Source organism: Dinoponera quadriceps, unplaced genomic scaffold (assembly GCF_001313825.1).
Source record: "Dinoponera quadriceps isolate SergipeBrazil2010 unplaced genomic scaffold, ASM131382v1 scaffold2183, whole genome shotgun sequence".
NCBI lineage: Eukaryota > Metazoa > Arthropoda > Insecta > Hymenoptera > Formicidae > Dinoponera > Dinoponera quadriceps.
In genome coordinates this window covers 1,553,177-1,577,910 of record NW_014556922.1, presented here as the reverse complement: position 1 = coordinate 1,577,910, position 24,734 = coordinate 1,553,177, and the positions used below count along the sequence as shown (strand labels likewise).

Here is a 24,734-nt window from a genome sequence, read left to right as displayed (position 1 = left end):
ATATACTATAACAATGTCCGTTCCTCGAGCAGCTATCCAAGTAGTCATTATTTTATTGTTTATTGAAATAAAGGCTGTGCATACACACACACATATACAGGGAAGAAAAGGAATTTTCCGATTTGTACATAGCAACTTGATTGTAATTGAGCCACGTAGATCGACGATAACGTGCTATTAGCCAGTCCGAGCGCGCGCCACTGGCGTGTCGGGTGATGCCACAGCCACCTAACGGAAGTGAACCGAGATTAGGACAAAAAAGCAACATCGTCGGACAGAGATGTCGTGGATCTATTTCCGAACACGTCGTCGGGGGCAGAGTGGACGGCAGGTCGCTGGCTGACGAAAAATGGCGAAAATCCGCGCGGTGTGAGGGTGACCGTCCGTCGTCGATCGACAGTTGTGCCGTGCCGAGAGACGACCGCGAAGAGAAGAAGGACCGCTGAGAAATCCGAGTTGTAATGGGCCGCTCGCCGTCGCGGCAACGTGTCGCGCGACCGTGAACACGACTGACTGTCACGCTCGGCGCTCGCTCGTGGAGGACCAAAAAAAAGTGATTTCGCGGCTCGGTGGTTGCGAAACGTCACTCGACCCGCAACGAGTCTCCGATCAGCTATTCATCCATCCGTCCATTCGTTCGTTCGTTTGTACATAGACCTCGCATTACGAATTTTCCAACGAGTGACAAGAACGACGATAAGAGTACGGATAATGCTTGTTCGTTCACGGATCGCTCAAATCGGCAGCATCAATACGTTTGACGTCGCATTTGAGCATATTCGTTGTCCTCCCTGTGAGCCTTGAACGTATTCGCGAAGTTATATATATATACATACACACACACATACGCATATATATATATAGACACACATATATACACATATACATATATATGCAGTAATGCGTTATCTGACGTTCGGCTCGCTGACGAACGTGGATCGTGGTGGATTACTGTTGAGTCGCGCTTGGCAGATCGAGCGAACGGACGGTGTGGAAGGTGCTCCGACGGTCGGAAATGTACGCTTCTCGGCGCTCTCTAACGATGTCTCGCGAAGCGGTATTTGTTTAACTGGCTGTGAATAGTGCAACGTAACTGTATCAAGCCCAAAGAGTTGAGTAATATCAACGTATTATTTTTTTGTCCTCCTCTGTTACATTTGTTGCTTACACACATCGCGATAAGATTATTTCGAAATATTCATATTGCTTTTTAAAGTGCTGTGAGAAAATACAGCTGATGTTTCAGTCAACTTATGCATCACAATATATGTTATTGTTAAGATACTTAACAATAACACACTTTAGAACAAACGTATTTGTAAACTTGTTGTGCAAATCTGTCGTTGTAATACAATATTTTCCTATGTTACTTTCATAGATATATAGATATATACATATATACATATATAAAACATTGGTCAAAATGGATCAAGAAACGGTCTACGGCACGCATGAAGATAGTCATGTTGTCATGTCGGAGAAGGTGCAGTCTCTGGCGGGCAGTATCTATCAAGAGTTCGAAAAGATGATAGCCAGATATGATGAGGATGTAGTGAAAGACTTAATGCCACTGCTAGTCAATGTGTTAGAATGCTTGGATATATCTTATACTGAGAATCAAGAACGCGAAGTCGAATTAGAGTTACTACGAGAAGATAATGAGCAACTTGTGACACAATATGAGAGAGAAAAGCAGTTAAGAAAAGCATCAGACCAGGTAATGCTTCTTTCATGTTCATCAAGTTATCCTGTGATCTATAAATTATATCGTGTGTGTTTAAAATATATAATATATATATGTATAATGTAATATTTTTCTACCAGAAACTTCTCGAGCTGGAGGATGTTTCCGAAGATGAGAGGAAAGAGCTTTTATCGAAAATCGACAGCCTGGAATCCATCGTAAGAATGCTGGAGCTCAAGACCAAGAACTCCCATGATCATGGTACAAATGCCAATGGCGCTTCCAGTCTACCCATACACAGTTCTTTTTACAGTAGAGTAGATTATTTTGTTTTTTGATTTGTGTTGCACATTATTCATATGCATACGTTACATATTATACTACATGGTAAGAGTTGCATGTGAAAAATATGGGATTTAAATCGCTAACATATTTCTATATTATTTTTGGTTATTCTGGTATTCCATTATTCAATATTTATTTACTGTGCTGTTATGTTTGTTCTCTAATGCTTTACAATAAATAATTACTCTTTAAGTTGATAAAGTCAATAAGTGATGTTATTTTAGCTGATCTCTCGCTTAAATTGTATCAATCGTCTATATGTGTTTTATATGTCCTGTTTGGAACTGTTTCGTGTAAGTTATACTTTGTATTAGATACATTTCATATTTTTCCTCAGTTGGGCGGCTCGAAGAGAAGGAAGCTGAATTGAAACGCGAGTATTCCCGGCTGCACGATCGATATACGGAACTGTTCAAGACTCACGTCGATTATATGGAGAGAACCAAGATGTTAGTTGGCAGCACCGAAAGATTGGAAAGCGTATCTGCCGGCCGTGCGCCATCCAGATTACCTTCCCTTGGGCTTGCTCATATGTCGCGCAGTTCCGGACCATTGAGCTATGGCTTTCAGAGTTTGGAAGCTAGTATAAATGCCGAAGATGTTCACGAGGATATCGTACCAAATACCGCTAATTTAAGAACAGAGATGTTAGATAGTAGCAGTGAAGCTGCTATAGAAACGTCTGACAAAAGCCAACTAACCGATCAACCAGTACAAGAAAACAAGACCACAGCTATATCTAGACGTACGTTACTTTTAACATCTCACCTCGTATATTTCTCTTCTTTACAATTCTTGAGGTCTTGACAGTGAGAATACATTTCTGTAGACGAAAGTCCGGAAACGGAAGTACCGCCAACTCTAGTTACACCAACAACACCTACCGTGGAGAAGTTCGCTACTACTCCGAGTGGCAGGAGCAGGACCGAAAGGGAACAACGAAGTGGTAACACGTTGTATCAGGAATTAAGCTTCCAGGATGCCGATGCTCTCGGTGAGATGGACGAGGGAGCTGATATTACCGGTATTGTACACTATAAGGATATTATTTTAAGGTTTCTCGCGAAACTAAACCAACTAACAACTCCTCGCGAGACTAACCGACTCATAATCTTTCAGGAAGTTTAGTTCATCCTGGCGAATACGCTTCATCAGGTACGTCGGTTGAAAAGACAAGATCTTTGATATGTATATTGAATATATACATGTATTCGTTCATTCATCCATCTCTTTAGTTAACAACAGTTTTTCTTTAACTTATATTTGTATTCCATTCTTTGTGCCTCCGCATTCTATGCTGGCTCGTGTCATATCTGCAACGCGCGATTGCATGACACTAACTCACCGTGCAGTCAATGACAACTTCTTCGGTAAGATATACTATTAATAATGTCTTATTGAAACGATAGGTGAAATGGTTATTGCTTTCTACATGATAACTACTTATCGGTCGGAATGGACAATCATCATTACAACAAATACATATCGTCTCTATTTGCAAAATGTCCTTTTTAATTCTAATTGTTATGCACTATATCATAATTAAAATATTAAAGGATATTTCATTTTTTAAATATATTTAAATTTGTATGTTAGTTTCTAAACTGCATTCTAGATGTTATATGGTTACACGTTTGTGTATTTTTTTTTTTTTTTTACATAGGTATGGGGAAGGAAGTAGAAAATCTTATTATGGAGAACAATGAACTGCTAGCCACGAAGTAAGTCCTGCAATTAGTACTTGAAAAAGATGTAAGACTTGTTAAGTTACGCGTAAAATTTCACAGTCTAACAATGTGTGTTTCCTTACAGAAATGCGCTCAATGTTGTCAAAGATGATCTAATTGTTAAGGTGGATGAATTGACGAGGTGAGTTGTCGTCAAATATTTCCCTTACGCAAGATCGTTACGACTTTGGGACATTATTGGAAATTATTCAAAACTTTCAGTGAGCAAGAGATATTGCGCGAAGAGGTTCGAGGTTTACAACAGGCACGAGATCGATTGCGACAACGAGTTGGCGCGCTCGAGGAGGAGCTGAAGAAGACCAAAGAGGAAGCGGAAGCTGCGGCTAAAGCGACGAAGAGTGACGACGAAGAGGATGTGCCGTTGTCACAGAGGAAGCGGTTTACGCGTGTGGAGATGGCAAGGGTGCTCATGGAACGAAATCAGTATAAAGAAAGGTTTATGGAACTTCAAGAAGCCGTCAGGTGGACAGAAATGATACGAGCCAGCAAGACCGATCCTTCCAGTATTTCGGGAGGGAAGGGTTCAGTGTGGAAGTTGTACGTTTATTACACGATATAATTCTAGCTTAGACGATCGGGGTCGAAAAGAAATTAATCCGGTATTCTCGCGATTCAGTTTTAGTAATCTCTTCACGGGACCGGCCGATCGAGGGACCTTGGTACGTTCCACGCACACGTTGCCACATGTGCGTTATAGCGCTCCGGCCAACCAGGTCGTACCGGCGCCGCCTTTGGATGCCATGCGTAGACGTACGTTGAAAAGTCGCCAAGATTTTCTCGACCAAGGAGACACCATGTGAGAAATCAATCAAATTTTATACATGCACGTAGATATCACGTCGATTCGACATCGGGACCTGCCTAATTTTGATCTGATTAGTTAGACGAGACTTTTGTTCTCTCTCTCTTTCTCTCTCTCTCTCTCTCTCTCTCTCTCTCTCTCTCTCTCTCTCTCTCTCTCTCTTTCTCTCTCTTCATCATATTACGCTTTTTTATCTCATCTCTATATTTAATAATCATGAGTTCACTCTCTTTACCAAAGGAGATTATTTCTCACGGATGCACAATTTTCACAGATTCAATTCAATGCGTAACTTTTGCTCCGATGCTTTTTTTACTATCAAAATTGTGGTAACGTGAACGTAACGCTGTTTTGTCGTAGCTCACTTGGGGCAAAGCCATAAAAACAGAAAGAACGAAGCAGACCGTCCTGGCGTGACTTTCTAAATTGCTCATCTTTACAGATTAGAATCCTCTTTGGTCAGTTGGGATCCATAAACTTTTGTGTCACGATTCGGTTATTAGTCTCAATTGCTCTAAAGAGAGAAGTGAGTTCCTTCTAGATAATATAGCCTATATAACTGATCGGTTTGCGCGCATTGCTGCAGTACATGTACTAACCAGTCCTCGTACAATTTTGTGATACTGTTTGTCATTTATTAACGAGTATCGAAAGAATAGCATATTATTTGGATTTGGCTTTATTTATATTCGCATCTTTGGGAAGATTCACAATCGTCAAAAATGAAGTGACAAGACGTTTTTACGATAGATTAAAATGATTATTCTCTTCCTATTTTGTTTTGTTTACTATATATATCTGTCTTTACTTTTATATCCTTCACCAACGAAAGATCCCTCAAATCATTATCGAAAGTTTTGGCATGGTTTGTATAATGTACTATGTGACATATATGATTATATATCGCTCATAAGTGTGCAAGTATTGCACATTAGGCTGTCAAGTAGACTATTTATTAATTTTTCATAGTAATGTTTGGAGAAAAAGGAAAATAATTTTGTAAATACGAATTTGTACAATTTTTGGAAAAATAATAATACACGATCATTATTGATCGAAAGAAATAAATGAAGTTTTGATTACGTTATAAACTTGGCCTTTATTTCACTCTTGTTACTGCGCTTTTGGTCTTTTCGTTCGGGTTACGTCCTTGCCTCTCCTTCGTGGCGTTGTCAAGAGATACCTGGTTTTTCTGGCTTTCGGTGGGGTGCTTGTTGGTCAGCAGGTAAATCTGTTCCGCTCTACTCTTCTAATTTTCCGCTTCAACATCAGACAAGAAGTATACGATATCATAAGATCCGTTTTAATCCTAACGTTCGTGCACTCTGTATGTATTAACAAATTCACAAGAGTGAGACGTTTGTATTGTCATTGCTGTATCAGTGAAGATGGGACCAAGTGATGGAGGATATGTGTGGTGGGAATGGATGGTAGCGCGCGATGACGAACAGCGGTTAGAGTATTACTAACTCGGAAAGATATTCAAAAGTCATCTTCTCTCTTAACGAAAAGAGGCTCCCGAAAGTGTGACACAATTAACGTATCCGTCCGTGTCCTCTTTACAGATCGTCCGAGAAACTCGTAGCGAGACGCGCGAGCGAACGGAGAGAACAATATCGCCAGGTACGAGCGCACGTTCGGAAGGAGGACGGTCGTCTTCAGGCGTACGGATGGAGTTTGCCGGGCAAGCCGAGCGCGCCCGTCAGACAACCCGTCCCGGTGCCGGTTTACTGCCGACCGCTGCAAGAGACCGAGCCGGGCATGAAGGTACGTATTATGCTCGTCAGGTCGATGACTTTAAAGATCGGTAAGATTGAGACATTCTCGGTGCAGATCTGGTGCGGTGCCGGTGTCAATCTGAGCGGCGGTAAGACGCGCGACGGCGGCTGCATGATCGGCGGGAGTGTGTTTTATGCCGCGGAGGCGCGAGAAACGAGCAACGCAAGAACGGACGCCGAGGACGCTGTCGAGCATCTGGACAAGGAGCTCCAGGAGAACGAGAACCGACGGCTCGAGGCGGAGCGATGGGATCAGCAGCTCAGTTCTCTCGTCTGGATCTGCACCTCGACGCAGAAGATGTCGAAGGTCACCGTGATAGACGCGAACAATCCGGCGGACATCCTGGAGGTGTTCAATGTCTGCCAGGGACACTTGCTCTGCATCGCTAGCGTGCCCGGTGCCAAAGAATGCGACTACACTCAGTCCTCGAATGAGAATTCGATTCGCACGACGAACGGGACTAACGACAGCGAGAACAACAACGGCGTCACCGAGGACGTTACGAACGCGAATGAGAGTAACGAGCAGAAGAATTATCAGGACGGCGAGGCCGACAAGAGCGAGTCCGATAATCCATTTGACGATCAGGCGAACGAGAACACCGAGAAGACCGCCGAGACGGATCAGAATTCGACCAACGAGCCGCAGAGTCTGGAAAGTGTAGACAGCGAAACGGCGAACCTGGGGAAGGTCAACTTCGTACGGTGCAACGCGGAGACGTTCCCGTCGCGGCTGAACGGCAAGGACACCGTGAACGAGGAGGCGAAGGAAGAAGAGGCCACCGAAGAGACGCCCATCGAGAAGATGTCGTCCATACAACCGACCATGTGGTTGGGCGCTCAGAACGGCGCGGTTTTCGTTCATTCAGCCGTGGCCAAGTGGTCGGTGTGCTTGCATTCCGTGAAACTGAGAGACGCTGCGTTAGCCATTGTGTACGTAAATTCTCGAATACTCGAATCTCATCTGTTCGTCGATAGATAACGGACGTTTTTTCCTCTTCTCATTAGACACGTACAGGGTCGGGTCCTGGTCGCATTGGCAGACGGCACCGTGACGATATTTCGCAGAGGCGCCGACGGACAGTGGGATTTGTCGCAGTATCACGTGATTACGCTCGGCAGCCCTCAGCATTCCATCAGGTGCATGACCGCGGTTAGCGGGAAGACCGTGTGGTGCGGATACAGAAACAAGATTCACGTGATCGATCCGATTTCTATGATGCTCGAGGTACGAGATAAAACGGCTTATTTACGACACGTCTGAAATCTCTTAACAAATGCAGGAGGTTTCTTGTTATTTCGTAAGACGTAACCTGCGTCTTTGAGAAATCTTCGTTTCAAGACGGCTCGGAGGTACATAAAGTTTGCTCACTGTAAAAAATGATAATTCTTCACAGTGCACAGTCGACGCGCATCCTCGCCGAGAGTCTCAAGTGCGGCAGCTCGCCTGGTTGGGCGAAGGTGTGTGGGTCAGCATCAGACTCGACTCGACGTTAAGGCTCTATCACGCCCACACTTACCAACATCTGCAAGACGTCGATATAGAACCGTACGTCAGCAAGATGCTCGGCACGGGCAAGCTCGGCTTCTCCTTCGTGCGTATTACCGCCTTACTGATCTCTTCGAACAGGTTGTGGATTGGCACCGGTAACGGGGTGATAATATCGGTACCGCTGTCGGAAAGTGAGTTGAACAACTAAGGAGTGTATGATGATGACATTCGCTGACATGACGTGTTCTGCAGGTGCGGGCGGCTCAATGACGGTGTCCAGAGTGCAGACCGGAGGTAACAAAGGCGACGCGCCGGGAGTTGGCGTCAGGATCTTCGCGTCGGATCGTGGCGTCACGCCGGGAAGTTTTATACCCTACTGTAGCATGGCCCACGCGCAGCTCAGCTTTCACGGACACAGAGACGCTGTGAAAATGTTCGTCGCCGTACCTGGTGAGCGTTTGAAATATAATAGCGAAGAGAATCGTCCATTTCTAAACGAGATCTTTTCTACATTTTCTCCTTCTCTTTTAGGTCATGGCGGTCAGAGCGCGATAACGGACGGAACGCAGCCAGCGATGCTTGTTCTCTCCGGTGGCGAGGGTTACATTGACTTCAGGGTTGGTAAGTACAAATGTTACAAGGTACATCGTTCAATCACGAATCTCAGATAAATTGTAGATGAATCTCATCTCAAAAATGTAGATGAATTTCAGTATAAATACCATTTGTGGGAAAATACGAATTCTTCTTCATTTTTATCGCGATTAGTTGTCGTTCTTTATGTTTTTGTAAAAAAAAAAAAATGTATCGTTTAGTAACCGGTTATTGTAATTTCAGCGGAAGAGGCTGAAGACGAGAGTGATGTGGCAACACACCTAATTGTGTGGCAGATGGTCAGGTATGCCCCCAGAGAGAAGCAAGAAGTAACTGATCCCTGTTCTTAACTTCGATCAACGTTCTTCACCCTATCCTGTTCTTAAAACGAACGTTTCATCATTAATCGGTGCATCCTTTACTAACAGAACGACGTTTCCTACTGTTGCACGGTACCAATAAAAGTTGACTAACAGCATCTCTGCAATCTAGATATTTCAAAGTAACGCAGAACGGATTCATCATTCTCTACACTGAACATACGTACGAATATGTGAGATATCAGATATGTACATGATCGCTTGTACATCTAATGCACATATGTGTGAAGTTTAACGTTAAATTTCAGGATCGATCGAGTGTAAAAGAAAAAAAACGTAGCACTCTGACTTCTTATGTAAAAATTGTAAAAAAAAAAGCATCGTACATTGCTTCTTTTATTCTCTGGGGGTTGGGCTTTCCCACCTGTCATGCATCGTATTTTGTACAAAGTGCCACTTGCACGGTCTCCTATCATTCGGGCAACGAACGACGTTCGTTCGCTATAGATGGTAAACTTGATATTATTTTTCAGGTGACGGAGATGAAACGGAGGAGGGTATGGATCGATCGAACTCGGCGGTCAGCAACGCGGAGGAGCACGGCGAGCAGAGTCACCTGATCGTGTGGCAGGTACAGTGTCCTTTACCGATGCCAATGAATGGCTAGCCTACGGACGGAGGTATCGAGCCGATCGACGGTTCGGCTTGTGACGCAACGTCGTCGATGGACGATCATTGGATCGTAGATTGTGGATTGTTGGACGCGATTATACCCGAGCGAGCGGTCTTCGTTGCCGCGAACTAATGCGCTACCTATTTACCTAGATATAGGTATCTTGTGTATAAGGATGTTGTGATACTACTGATCTAATACTGGTATCGATATTGTTCTTTTAAAATCGGACATTTTTTAATTGATATTTTCTTACTATATTCGTCATATCAACTATTTTGCTTCGGTATCTTCTTGATTTCATCTTGTTTTCTTATTTTTTTACTCATTCGACCTTCAAAATATCATGTATTTTTACTTCGTGAAGATTAATGTAATATGCGCCTTACGTTTTAAATCTATCTTTCCTCGTGATTTCTATTACGTTAATTTTATGATTATTTATTGTTAGCCGCAGTAAAAGGAAAGTGTCCAGACGTTTTTACAAGTGTACGGAGTCGATCACAGATGTCACTTGATGCGTATGTTGCTTTATTTCTGTAGAAAGAAAAAAAAACTGTAGAAAATCTAGTGCAAAAGATAGGAGTATCAATTTTTTTTACTTATTTACAATTTTTTTACATACTTAGTAATTATAGACATACGAAACTTTTAAAAGTAGCTTGCAAGACAAACGCTTCCCTGACTTTTATATTGTCTCTAATTTTAAGTTTTTCCTTTAAGTTTCAATACCAGTATCGGTATCGAGATTTCTGTTCCGATATATCGCTGGTATATCGCTGATGATATCGAAACTCTCAATTAGATATCATTTTAAATATTAGTATCGATACTTTCACGATATCACAACATCCCTACTTGTGTAACGATCGTAGCAGAGTACGTTAATGAATTCCGAAGCAGCTAGTGCGCGATTTCGCGAAGTTAGCAGAGCGACGGCGCCGACGACGACGTGTCATTTCTTTTATCGTAGTTTCACGAGCGACCGTGTTGTCCCGTCTTGCAACAGAAGCGCGTCGGGAGACTCGCCAGTATCCCGACGTCGCGACTAGAATTTTAATTCTTCTCAATGTCGACAACCTCTCGCTTCTCTCGCCGGTCAAGCCTGACTCTTAGGCTTTTGCGTACGAATCATGTGCGACGAATAGGATCGAATTGTACGCGCCAAGATCTTTCTCGTGCCGGTATTAGTCAGACGAGTGTTCATCCCGGAATGTCGCGCTCCACGGACGATCCGCAAATACTGGCAGACTTCCGTCGACCGTAATTTCCGGCAATCATTGTGATAATGCGACGAAGACACACGAGGCGATGAGTTCCGACGAGCTGCTGCCGTGACACACATTTGCTACACACATCAGCGCAATAAGGATTCGTTTGCTCCAAAAGTACCTCGCGTATGTACCTGTCGTTCGCGAGATATCGCCGTTTAATCGCCGTTTATACACGCGGTTTATACGCGCGTAGGATGTAACAAGGTGCGTGCGACTCAGGCAGACTTCTAGGCGTAATATAATAATATTATCTTACGTCGGGAGGTATATTATTTTCCTGACCTAACCGAATTTTATTCGCGTACAACGTATCAAGCATAATGATAACAATGATAATAATAATAATATTAATAGTAACATTATATAATAATATATTACGCCGTTTCCTCTCCTTGATCAAGCTCAATGATGTAAATAACAATATGTTTATATAGCGCCGTGTGTGTGTGTGTGTGTGTGTGTGTGTGTAGATCCGTGATTCAATTTTTCTTCAGCTGCACAGGCTGATCGTCTTACGTACGCCAAGCGACAAATTCTATATAACTGTGTATGCTGAATATAGCGTGATCCCAAAATTTTATCGAATTGACAAAAATCGGCTGCGTGCGATACACACACAATGCGGGCTGTCCGTCGACTGCAAGTACAACGGAAAATCAGCGGCCACTGGTATTTCTTCTGCATTCTCGTCGGCAAAAGCAGCCACGGCAGCGGGGGAGGCAGCAGTATTATACATAAGTAATTGTATAAATAACCGTATAACGTTCATTATTTGAATAATTAACGTTCTTTTCGATTATCAAGCATCCTTAGATCATCGTGCTCGGCGAAACGTAGCGTCTTTTCGCGGCTCGCGTGATCATTAGGAACGACGGGACCGACGATGTACATAACAATAATATGTTAATATAGCGCCGTGTAGATCTGCAATTGAATTTGTTTTTCTCGCGCGTCGGTAAACGGAAAGAGCGGAGTCTTTTTCACACGCGTGTGAACCAGTGTGTCCTCTCCTGGTTTTCTGCGACCTCAACAACGTCCACAGTGTACTACCAAAGAGGTGAAATGTAACACGATTCGATTATGTTGTTTGTATAAATTGCTGACGAAAGCTGTGTTTCGTATTCTCGCGCAGACGTTTGCATTTTTCGGCAGTTCGACGGTATCGCTGATAGTACCGATAATATCCCGGTGGTGATAAGATTTTGTAAAGTTCCCACGTCGCGCGCGCAACGACGGTTTAGGATACGATAGAAAGGCTGCGCTGAAATTACCGTGCTGAGCTGGCTTTCGATGTCGAGCTCGGAATTGTACCTGGCTCGGGTGGCGTTGTAACGACATTAATAAACGAAGTTGCGGAAACGAACGTCTCCCCCTTTTCGCCGCCATTGTTTTCTCCCGTCATTGCATTTCCGTCATCGAAATTAAATACCCGCGCGTGTACAGACAGTGACCTGAACTTTGCTTTTTCGCAAAACGAAGAAGGATCGGATTCTGTAATGAGTCGCGATTCTTTTCGGTCTAGACATGTGTATGATTTTTTCTCTTTTCTCGTAGGACTGAACTCACTACGCGCTCACAAGTGTCCTTTCGTCTTTCCGAAATATTTTCGAACTTCTTGGACGTGCTTACAATATTTCAATTTTGATGCCGCGCTGATCGATTTATCGCGTCTCCTTCAGCTATTTTCAAGTCGAACGTGAAACGTCTAGGGAAGTTTCGCGCGAAAGACATGAAGTTCTATTTTTATTATACAAAATGCGACGACTGGTTCATGCAAACTTTCGGATGTTCTAGCTTGTACTTTCGCTCGGATCCTCGTACGTTTTAATTAGTTGCATCATCTCGTCATTTTCGACGTGTCCGAAGATAGCGATATTGATTACGATAATCTAATCGTTGTACAGAACTTTCGAGGTATATGATATCATCTTTAATCTCTCATATTAATCTATGAAATATAGGTTATCATATTAACCTACGAAAGGCGTATGTTACATATATCTTTTCTTCATTTCCCTTCAAATAAGGGTTGCTGATCTTTATTGGACGGATTTTATCTGTCACGTGGTACGATTCCATTTTTATCGACGTTTTATAGCCGGCACGATATATTCTGCAAATGTCTCAATTAACCTAAGTAATTTATTAATTTATAATTTTGTATATTTATTTTTATGTTGTACATAAGCGGATATCTTTTGTTGTAAATGTTGAAATATATAATTTATCAAACCGCAATTAAATCCACGGTTTACATTGAGCGAGAATCGCGAGTTTCTTCAAAAGTGTGACTTATATGCATATTCAAACATTGCGAAGAGATATAGAGAGAAAGAGACAGCATACCGACATAAGTATACACATGTTTTAAACTTCGCAAAATATAGAAAAGTAAGATGTATGTATAACTAAAAGTATTCATCAGATCTATTATAGACACGATAAGTAAGGAAAAGTGTGTTTGCGCAAAAAGTGCAGCCGGATCAACGACCGCAGCTGAGTTCAGATTGAAGGGATCGGCGAACTCGGCCGAAGGATGCCGATGGTGTGCGCGCAGCTCGCCCGCTTCTTTCGAATAATCCCGCCGCCATTCCATCGTGAGGTTGCAACGTGTACCCCCCGTTTCCTCCCGTCACCGTTGGCGTCGACGTTACGTAGACACGGACACGATATAAGCAAGCTGCGGCCGCCGCCGGCTAGTTGTTTCCATTCGCCACGCCGTTGCGAGACGCCGGGAAACGCCTTTGCCACCGCGTTTATCGCCAGAAGTTACAGCAGCTGCGGAAAAGTCGAAACTACTAACGACAAGATGGCTTGCCCGGTCCGAGACCCTGCCGCGGAGCAGTTGAACAACTACAGGAAGACTCACAAGGTACGACGGTGATATTCTGTGCGATGCATCCTTCGTCGCATATGCGCGCGCGAGTGTGTTTCTTGCCCGATCAAGTCGGCTTAAGAGATGCAGCTGGCGAACACATACAGCGGTGCTCAAACAAACCGCTCCTCCGCGTTAAATAACGCGCGTGCGAGATTTTGATCGCAGCGCCGAGCGGATCAAGGTCTTTCTTCAACTCTGTTCTCATACGGAGAGAAGTTGAGTTCCCGAGCTCTCTGTTCGACTTTCAAAGACGAACTTTAGACTCTCTCCACGGAACGGAAATGCATAGTCGTGATTGTTGCTATATAGCGAACTCACCCGACTGGATCTTGTAATTTTTATTGCGCCTTCCAGATACCATGATTGAAACGAGCGAAAGAACCGTTTCGGCCCTCTTCCGCCGCATAATCTTGTTCTTTAATTTTCCCAGCGAATCGTATCAGCTTATGGATATGAGGCACTTAATGATCCGAAAGACGAGGAGCGAGAGTGACTTGGCTATTTTATATCTATAATAAGAACACGTTACGGATGTAATAAACGTATGTTCGCGTATAGGAGAGAATATGTCGTGTTCTTGATTATGAAAGATTCGCTCAGTTTATTGCGAATAGTAACGCATTAATTAATGCACCAAATAGGAATTGAGACACCAATGACGTAATGTGCACATAAAATGTAGTTGACTACGTTCGGGAAACGTGCAATATACGTTTAGTCGTTCATCTCGTTTACGTCATTTCTATTGAGTCTTCAGTATTTATATTTTTGATAGAAAACTAATAAAATGAGACGCGTGTGAGTATATTTTTGCAAAAAAATTGCAATCATCACTCTCTCCATCTCGTTTTAAGGTAATCTTTTTTTATTAATTCAGCGATATCTCAGCGACGCTGTTACGTGAACAGAATTGATATTGTCAAGGCACTCAAGTAGAATTCCGTCTATACGCTTGCGTTGAGTTTTTTAATCGAGATTGTATCGCGAACTATCGCAGCAATAAATTATTCGAGAGAGGAGGCGCATCGAAAGTGTTGCGTTCGAACAACCAATGCGCTTAAAGTTCGATCGAATATCGCTACGAGCAGGATATTGCGCATACATAATCGTTGCACACGCAGCAATATTTTCATTATTATTCAACGATTATTCAACAATCTGTAGCCGACTAATGTGCCTCACGACATGCGAAAGATACATTAAAAAGTGGAACGATCTATTAGATAAGATAAATTGCAAACACTTATACAACCAAGTTTGTGTATTGTTTCGTGCGACAATATCGTACGACGATATCGCGCAGAATATTGCGTGTTAAAGCATAGAAAAGGAAATTTTCTCGCGTGAAATTTCATCAGGCTGGTTTCACGCTCTGTAATTTACCGTGCAAATTATTGGATCTGGGTCATCGCGTCGTTAAAATTGAAACATTCATCAGGTGCGTATTTATGTTACCGACACTCAATTTGCCAGAACTTTCTGTCTTTTAACGTGAAAAAGTCTCGCGATAGACTGCCGTTTAAATATTCACTAAGAATAAAATGAGTGACTTTGTCTGATTGTTTCGAATATGACCTTTCTCTTGACTCCTTCGGCAGGAGGGCATTCTTCACTCTGCAATCACTAATGATTATGTTTGCGATCGGTGAAATTAAACACAGAAATATAAATATGTTTTTATCGCGGACTTGAGTTTCTTGTAGGTCGTTCGTTTGTCAATACCGGCGATTTTTGAAAATAATAGCAGAAGTCAGAGAAAAACATATTTCACCACATCAATTTTTTTCGTAGCTTACAAAAATATGAATCCTATAATCCAAGTGAAAGATAGTCGAAGTGTCTAGCTGGAACGTCCAACGAAATGATAACGCGAATTTCCGATCGCTTGTATTTTCTATTTCTAGGCTCATGCGATAAGCACGTACGGTAACAAAGATATTACCATCTGTGCATAAAATTTATTCACATGCAAGAGCATAATTCAAGCATTATTATTACGTAAGAATACATGACTGTGCGATGTATTTGTTTTTAGGATGTAATAAAGTAGATTATGCGTCGAAACAGCACAGTGATAACAGCCAATTGCGTAAAAATATTCAATTTTCGCAAAGACAGTGTGATAATTGCGAAATAAAATTTCTACCGTTTATCTTTTGTTATCGTTGAAATTTGTGAAATTATTTTAATCTGTATCTGTTTTTCGTCTTCTTTAATTCTAACGCACACGCGCTTTCCTCGCGTGGTGGAAAAGCGCGATCAAGGAATATTCATATCTGACATTCAAAGGCTCGCGTGTCGTCGAGAATCAATCGTCGGGAGAATCCGATAGGATTTCTAAAGTGTTTACAGCGCAGTTGCGCGCGGCCTTGATTAAGAGTGAGAGAGCCAACTTGCGACTTCACTGCAGTAATATAGCGTAGTTCGCAACCCTTGACAGATATCTTGAAACATTTAGATAGTAGAATCGCGTTGTTTTTATCTGCGTGTCTCTGCCGCTCTTGCAGAGATAATTTAAATATTGAACACAGTGTTAGAAAATCTCTTGATAGAACGGAGCGATTTACTTCGCACGTTAAATCACGTTGAATGCAATTTCTAATGGATACACGACCGTGCATTAAGAAAAAAAATGATTGGGTTGACGAGATTGACGAGCAGTCACCTTCATTAAAAAAAAAAATATTTTGCCCACCGAACAAATTACGCAACAATATTTGTATATAGTTGCCAAGTCGCATAATCCTTAAATCAATTGATAACTTATTAAAGCAACTATACAACTTGTTCGGTGGACTAAATGTCGTGCTTAAAAAAATGTTGTTCGTTTAAGCAAAGTTTCGTTGATTCTACCGTTTTCTTTTTCGTATGTTTTCAACGTGAAAATGACAGAGATTACGTCATCGTGATAAAGCGACGCGATATGAGAAAATTAAATATTTTCTTGACGGCATTTTTGTGGCAGCGTCTATCATGTTAATCAAATAAAATAACTGATTAAGTAAAGCTTATCACGTAAGATACTTGCGCGCGCTTGCAGATGAAATATTCACGGACGAGATTTTCATTCGACGCACTTAAAAAAAATTCCGCTTACTCACATATAATTTACATTTTAAACGAATTAGTAACAACTGCGCCGAACGCATCAGGTCGATAGTGGTAATTTAAAAATAATATAAGCTGTGTCACGGTTGAAAAAAAGCGATTTCCCAGGCATTGTGTGTTCGCCGTCGCTTTGCTAATCATTTCACAAAATCGCACAATTTGACGCGGTGAGGTGTGTTTTGCTGAAATAATCAATACGGCAAATTACGCTCTACTGATCAACTTTCGCGTAGATAGAAATCGATTGTTCTCGCGCGACGTTCTTGGTGTGTCGCGATTCGCCGAATACTGCATTGGTAATAAGCGATATTACGAAATTTTAAAAATTACATGAATTTAGAGAAATAAGTTAAATATAATCAAAATAATTAATAATACGATCGGCCGTATATTGTATATGTTAATAATACTGTTATTATTTCATATGCACAGTATATAATGTACATATTAATAAATCTTGAACACGAAAGTAACGACATTTAGCTGTTGAAAATGTCACGTGGAGAAACTTTATTTGCGCCGAGAAGATGTATGACACTACTGAAGACGTGGAAAATTTATGGGAAATTTATGAATAGCAAAACTCGCTCGCGCTCGTGCGTAATAATTCTTGTGCTCAATTTCAATTTTTTCTCTTACATAATCGATTAACTTTCAACCTTTCGTCAAAGAAAAACTGAGGTTTTGCAACTGAGGAAAGGCTTCTTCTTTTTTTTTTTTCGATTGTTGCTGCGGGCAATAAGGTGTAGCGACGCGTTATGGCTTATGACACGAGTGCCTCTTCAGTGTTATCGTGAACGATAATTACAGTAACAAAATGTTGAAGTAGGCCTTGGTAGGTTTAGATGATAGATAACCGATATTTCGAAAGAGAACCATTCTCCCCGAACTGTGCGCACTTTCAATGCGCACTATCGTGCGATTTTTACTCTATAAAACACCCACTCGACGCTACACCTCGTTTACTAGCGAAATGAGTAGCGACAAAGGATGCCTCGTTCATCGCGGCTTCTCTCTTTTATTCTGGAGAAGAAAAAAGAAGCGCAATCGCGGGACGAAATTCGATTGTGTAATTTATTTAGCTTCATAGTATCAGAAATTGAGCATAATTTATGCACAAAAATAATAATATACAAAATAAATCTATTTTGTGTTAACGCGTACACTTAGTTAGTAAGTAATTTATGCTTATCAACATTCTTGCAGGACGAACCACCTGTATTACTGACCGGGAATGGAGCGCCCATCTCTGAGAAGAAGGCCAGCCTCACGGTTGGTCCTCGTGGACCCATGCTGCTGCAAGATTTCGTTTATCTGGACGAAATGTCGCACTTCGCCAGAGAGAGGATTCCGGAGCGAGTTGTGCATGCGAAAGGAGCTGGTATGTTCGTGCATTTAACTTCTCAAAAATTACGAAATGAAGAATGATATCATTTTTCATCGCAACTGCTTATTGACTTTACGCGTAATCCCCAGGTGCGTTTGGCTATTTCGAAGTCACACATGACATCACCAAGTACAGCAAGGCTAAGGTGTTTTCCACTATCGGAAAGCGAACTCCGATCGCTATAAGATGCTCCACCGTCGGTGGTGAAAGCGGTTCCGCCGATACCGTCAGGTAATAAATAAAGAAAATGCCAATGCTGTAGTGGCACGCTGCTTGACTCTGACGCAAATGATTGTAGTAAAAATTCAAAGAAGATAAGTGCGTCGTTTCCTTTAACTATTTTCTCTCATTACCGTATTGCCATGTTCATCGACGAGATTTTCTTCCCCGCCTTTTTTTACTTTTTAAAGTGAAAATACACCTAATTCGAAGATTCTCAAGTGTGTTTCTCCAATTTCTATTGATACATTTATCGCAATCTTATTATTTTCAGAGATCCACGTGGTTTTGCTGTGAAATTTTACACCGAGGAGGGTATCTGGGATCTCGTCGGTAACAACACGCCCATTTTCTTCATCAAGGACCCTCTCTTCTTCCCGAGTTTCATACACACGCAAAAGAGAAACCCCGCTACGCATTTGAAAGTACGTATGCGTGATTTCGCGTCAACATTTCACACGTTGCGATCTTGAGATCTTGCATTAATGACATTTCTCGGCCTAGGACGCTGACATGTTCTGGGACTTTATTACTCTCAGGCCCGAAACGACGCACCAAGTTATGTTTCTCTTCGGCGATCGCGGTATTCCTGACGGCTACCGTCATATGAACGGTTATGGTTCTCACACGTTCAAGCTAGTGAACAGCAAAAACGAGATAGTGTATTGCAAGTTCCACTATAAGGTGTGTCTTCTTATTTCGAAAAGAGATGAAATAATTGTATCGTTTTATTCGCACAAGAATAATTGAATATTAATATTTAGTAATGCAATTTCAGACCAATCAAGGAATCAAAAATATTCTCGCGGAGAAGGCCGCCGAGCTCAGCTCTTGTGACCCTGATTACTCAATCAGAGATCTTTATAACGCCATTTCTAAGGGAGACTATCCATCTTATACTCTGTACATTCAAGTGATGACCGTTGAACAAGCAAAGACTTTCAGGTGGAATCCGTTTGACCTGACGAAGGTGATTGTCACTTAATCCAATGAATAATAATTGTAATCAACATTTATTTACGCAACTATAGTAAATGCAGCGCGATCAATTGAAAAATTAAATAAATCTTTGATAGATTTGGCCGCACAAAGAGTTCCCGCTGATACCGGTGGGCAAGCTGGTGCTGGATCGCAATCCTGAAAACTACTTCGCCGACGTGGAGCAACTGGCCTTTGACCCGGCGCACATGGTGCCCGGTATTGAGCCGAGTCCCGATAAAATGTTGCAGGGCCGACTCTTCGCTTATGGCGACACTCACAGGCATCGTCTCGGTCCGAATCATCTTCAGCTGGCAGTAAATTGCCCGTACAAGGTGAGAGCTCTTTCAACGGTAAATCATCGAATTATTAGCCAGTCAAACGTACGAGAATCCAGTTGTAACCAGTTCCTGGCTTTGTCGATTTTCTTAGCGGTAGATTCTACCTTTTCAAGGAAAATCCAAAACTTATCCGCATAATATATATTTCCTCTTATATAATTCACCTTAACAGTGATATTATACGTATTAATACAATTCTTCGGACCACAGACAATCTCCGCGATGAACTATCAGCGAGACGGCTTCATGCCTGTGAGCAACCAAGGCGGCGCACCGAATTATTATCCGAACAGCTTCAACGGCCCGAAGGAGTGCCCGGCAGTGCGCCCGCCGAGTTTCCCGGCGAACGGAGAAGTCGATCGTTACGACCCCAAGGATGAGGATGACTTCGGCCAGGTCACGACCTTCTGGAAGAAGGTTCTCGACGAGCCCGCTAGGGAGAGATTGGTGAAGAACATGGTTGGAAGTCTGCTTGGCGCTTCGCCGTTCATCGTCGAGAGAGCCGTACGAAACTTCGCCCAGGTCGATGTTGACCTCGCGCAGAGATTAACGGAGGGTCTGCGCAAGGGTGGAATGACCATAAACGCCTTGGGCAGATCGGCCAATCTTTGAAGAGGATGTGTTCCGCTACGACCTTTTTTTATACTACAGGAACGTAAAATATTGCATCGATCGGATACGTTTGATTATTGGATTACCGCTGAAACGTTTATTTCCTTCATATTATTCGAACTATTGTACATCACTTTCAGCGTATGATGCTAATTACATTTAACATAATACTAATATATCTTTCTTTTTTTCACGAGGGTGTAGGTATATAACTATTGGTGGTGCCTGTAATACAGTGCCTGCATAATAAGGCACCTATAGGCATAATGCACGCTAATTGTTTGAAGAAGATCGAAATACATCGTATAATCGCTCGTTATCTTAAGATACCACGTTTTGCTACAATATACATGTGTGCTGTTAAGTTTTATGGTGTTTTCTAAGCACGATGGGGATTTGTATGTAAATAAAACCTGAAAACGTTGAGAAAATGCATTATATATCCCGACGTGTCTGCTGAGACGTTCGCTCCTCTCTTGCTCGTTCCTTTATCCTTGAACGAAAACAGATTACAAGAGATACCCGATTTTACCTTCATTCGCGAATTCAAGGTAGGCGGCAGTGAGTCACACACAGCCAATTAGGGTAACTTGTACAACAAAGACATGCATTTAAACTGCACTCGAAAGCACGTCCGCTCGTCATTCGTTGTTTCAGAATCGTGCTGAAAGTCCGTCCCGTGAAATTCGCGACAGGTGTGCTTCGGGGAATCCCATTTCTTTTTTTGCGCGCGCGCAAGTGTATTTGATAATTAATTGTAAACAAAGCTCGAGAGGCGAAAGAGCTACGAAAAATTGCAACTCTATTTTAAGACACACACACACATGGTGTAAACGAGAAATCGTCAAGGATCGATAGAAAGTTGAAAAGTTCCGAGTGTCACTTGTGTTTCAGGTTTAAACGCGCGCTCGGCGCGACACTTCCGGTTGAACACTCCTCATCTGACAGTCCGAAATGTTGTAGGTACACAACTCACAGCTGTGATCCAAAATTGCGCACGGTCATCAACGCGGGATGCTGCCAACGAGCACGCGTATTCGCAGATAAATCCGATGTGTCGACAGGCCTGAAACTCCGCTGCCGAAAGCCGAAGGTTTCTCCTCTTCTCGCGCGATCGCAATAGACAACCTCGCATTAACCTGTACATAACTGATCATCGGTAAAAAAACACACTCGCTCACGCATCACGCGCGTATTTACAGATTCTGGCTGCAGCTTCATCGTAGGTGTTCTTTTTATAGATAGGCTCTGACCTCCTTCGCTACTCGAAGAGAGAGCATTCGACTAGCAGTCTTTTCTGCGTACAGACCATGCTACGGCCAGCCTTTTAAACAAAAAATATATATATATATATACATCGACACTCGACGCTATGTCAAACAGGTACATATCAAACTGTGTTTATATCAAGACTCAATGGACCTAGCCATCCTTGTTCCTTCACAAATGAAGTCTCATGTATTGTATCTGGTTCTTTATACTGAGATCTTGTAACGGGGTATTATATTTGATTATTTCTACAAACATATGTGACTGATCCATTCGCATTCTGTGATAATTGTCAGTATACATAATCCGACGATATTTTGTCAGGAGCAAAGTTTTGGTCAGTGCTGGAGTAATATGGGGTGTAATTCTTTGCTGTCTATTATACAGCCGCAAGTTGAGACCCATGGCATTGTTAAATTTTATTCCTGCTATCTTACATCGGTATCGGTTCACCATTTTGTCTGATAACAATGTATAGTGTTCACAGGATTTTGTGTTTGCTTTGTTACTAATCACACGGAATAACTAGTGTATAGAATTTTTAATATTGATCTCTTAGACATTTAGTTGAATATAATAATTGAAAGCTATATTATATTGTTCTTATAAAATAATTCTTGTCAGCAATGTTTGTTCTTTAATCATTATTTCAAGTTTGGAACTGAATAACCTGTATCCTAATGTACTTTTTATTTATCTCTTTCATGCAAATTTTTTTTATTATATAGCAATCAAAAAATGGAGAATGAGGATGAACAAAAACAAAAACATAATGTTAACAAGGCTAGTACATCAATAGACTGTGATACTAATGTACATAAAACTGCACAAAATGAAGCGCAAGATAGGTATGTGATTGAAATTTATAATTAAAATATATAAGAAAAGTGGTATATAAGGAAGAGTGTTTTTCTGTTTACAGGCAACCAACTCCAAATTTCATGATGGGTGGATTGACAGCAGCGTCACCACCAAAATTCGTGTCCTTCGATGAAATTATAAAAGCTGCCAATGGAATGAAAAATATGGCCTTAGCGCACGAAATCGCAGTAGACAAAAATTTCCAACTGCAGAAACTGGAGCCAGAAGATGGTAGTTTTCATAGGCGAGTAAAAGAAATAATGCATAAAGCTTTTTGGAATCTGTTAACGGAGCAGTTGGCCGAAGATCCACCAGATTATTCGCACGCACTGGTTTTATTGAAAGAAATTAAAGAAGTAATAATTTTTTTTTTTCGTTTACGACAGTAGAAAGAAATATCAGATGTTACTTGATAATACGTTTTCTTTTTTATTTCAGTCACTCGATGAGTTGGTACCACCGCAGAATTCGAGAATCAAAGATAATATTAAAGAAGTGCTCGATCTAGATCTAATCAAGCAACAAGCGGAAAAGGGCGTTTTAGATTTTCATCATTATGCCCAATATATAATCTCTATAATGAGCAAGATATGTGCGCCGGTCAGAGATGAGAAAATCAGAGAGCTTACACAACAGACGGACATTATTGAGACGTTCAAAGGTGTTATGGAATTGTTGCAATTGATGAGATTGGACTTAGCAAATTTTACCATTACTATGATGAGACCAAACATCATCGCCTCCAGCATTGAGTATGAGAAGGCAAAGTTTGCCGAATTTTTAAAAATCAATTCGAACGGTTTACAATACACAGAAAAATGGTTATTGAAGCATTTCGATGCGGAGAAGATTACAGGCTCGTCGACCTCTGGTACCGGTAACATAAGACAACTTACTCATTCACTGGTGACCGAGGCATACCTTGATCTTCTAGAATGGGATTTCAGTCCAGACGCTGAAGTATGACATTAGTTGTATTGCAGTATAATATTTTATTTTACGATCTGTTCATAAACCCGATATTTCACTTAGACATTGATGTTGGACCAAGGAAGGCTGTTGGAATTGCGCGACATAACTAGTAGATTGAGTGTCGTCGGCGCTGTGATATTGTTGGTCAATAATACGATTGGCGCACCAATTCACGGAATTTCAAGCTTTAAGAAGAATATTAAGGAGCATCTGAATGTATTATTGGATTCTGTACATTCTAACAAGTATGTTCAACCATATATATGTATATGTGTGCGACGTTGTGGCTCGGTGCCATCATTAGCATTACTGATTGTAATTAAAATATATTAATTATTTCTTTCATTTCTTTTTTAATTGCAACAATGATTTTTTGTTGTTTGTATTATGCTCCGTATTTTTTAATATAATTTTTAATATAACTTGTATTTTCTTTTCAGAGACTTGGAGGCTGCAATGCCGAATATTGTGCTGCAAGTAAAAACTGATGTCAAAACGACATTACAGGAGATCAATGCTCCTGACTTGTCCTCGGAGCTGGAAACATTATTGGAAGGTCAGATAACTGACCTGATAGATACGAAACATAAGATCAGATATCTCGTCAGTGAGTATAATATCGAGCATGATGATTATTCGATCGACATATCTTTTGCCACATAAATATCTTTTTTAGGCTTGCGAATTAGACAATTTTTGCAGAAGATCATATCCTCGCAGTCTATTGCGCCCCAACAAGTACCACCAGGTCTCTCCTCACTGCAAGAGGAACTAACAGCGATCGCTGCTCGATTCGTTATACTTGTTGCGCATAATCGAAGCGTATTTGGAGAGTATTATCAAGACATTGTTGCAAACGCGCTTGCAAGAAGCGACGTTGACAATAACAAAGAGATACACGAAGCACATACTATGGAATTGTAAAAAAAAAAAAATAGAAAAATGGGTTTAGATATGTATTGTTAATCTACTTGGATCTCGCTATGATATTTCCTTCTACCGTGCAACTTTTAACAATCCAGTTTTGTATCGCACATAAGGAAATAACGTGAGACAAATAATTGGTTCTTTTTTTCGAATATTATATTGAGACACGTTATATCGAAGTACGAGTGTGTATAATTTTTCATATTTATGTCCATTTAATTGTATAATGGACGATATTCACAAATTATATACATGATTAACAAAGTAGAAAAGATATCTATATTTATTATTGCTATTTATGATCGACGATGATATTTCATTAATATAGTGACATTGTATCTTTTTTTCTATTATAATGCACATATTATTTACGATACATTTTTATTGATGTATAATATATTCAATAATAATTTTGGCAACGGTTTTCTTCGTTTGGTAGTTCAAAATAAATCGATTTATGGATTTTGAATAT

General features: G+C 41.2%; 3 protein-coding genes across 7 annotated transcripts; all 3 read left to right on the top strand.

Annotated features, from left to right (window-relative positions):
• Positions 1-159: 159 nt before the first annotated feature.
• Positions 160-12,073, top strand: LOC106748399 (JNK-interacting protein 3). 5 transcript variants are annotated; one of them, XM_014626862.1, is made up of 19 exons: positions 160-1,111; positions 1,379-1,717; positions 1,825-1,945; positions 2,367-2,774; positions 2,859-3,053; positions 3,149-3,184; positions 3,382-3,399; positions 3,693-3,750; positions 3,842-3,898; positions 3,979-4,314; positions 4,394-4,573; positions 6,145-6,346; positions 6,392-7,290; positions 7,366-7,585; positions 7,755-8,040; positions 8,102-8,299; positions 8,381-8,470; positions 8,687-8,747; positions 9,297-9,379. In XM_014626862.1, the coding sequence occupies exons 2-19, from the start codon at positions 1,424-1,426 to the stop codon at positions 9,298-9,300; spliced, it is 3,663 nt and encodes a 1,220-aa protein (XP_014482348.1). In that variant the 5' UTR covers positions 160-1,111; positions 1,379-1,423; the 3' UTR covers positions 9,301-9,379. The 5 variants fall into 5 exon arrangements, with proteins under 5 accessions (XP_014482348.1, XP_014482344.1, XP_014482345.1 ...); XM_014626858.1 differs by lacking the exon at positions 8,687-8,747 and having other exon boundaries at positions 162-1,111; positions 9,297-12,073; XM_014626860.1 differs by lacking the exon at positions 8,687-8,747 and having other exon boundaries at positions 163-1,111; positions 6,413-7,290; positions 9,297-12,073.
• A 1,303-nt stretch (positions 12,074-13,376) lies between these two features.
• On the top strand, positions 13,377-20,673 carry LOC106748401 (catalase). The gene is made up of 8 exons (XM_014626865.1): positions 13,377-13,582; positions 17,903-18,077; positions 18,173-18,314; positions 18,577-18,727; positions 18,807-18,986; positions 19,081-19,272; positions 19,379-19,615; positions 19,832-20,673. The coding sequence occupies exons 1-8, from the start codon at positions 13,520-13,522 to the stop codon at positions 20,231-20,233; spliced, it is 1,542 nt and encodes a 513-aa protein (XP_014482351.1). The 5' UTR covers positions 13,377-13,519; the 3' UTR covers positions 20,234-20,673.
• A 413-nt stretch (positions 20,674-21,086) lies between these two features.
• Positions 21,087-24,301, top strand: LOC106748402 (T-complex protein 11-like protein 1). Its single transcript, XM_014626866.1, has 9 exons — positions 21,087-21,392; positions 21,475-21,616; positions 21,827-21,943; positions 22,231-22,350; positions 22,425-22,719; positions 22,802-23,323; positions 23,396-23,580; positions 23,776-23,942; positions 24,012-24,301. Exons 2-9 carry the CDS (start codon positions 21,606-21,608, stop codon positions 24,257-24,259), a joined length of 1,665 nt encoding a protein of 554 aa, XP_014482352.1. The 5' UTR covers positions 21,087-21,392; positions 21,475-21,605; the 3' UTR covers positions 24,260-24,301.
• The last annotated feature ends 433 nt before the right edge of the window (positions 24,302-24,734 follow it).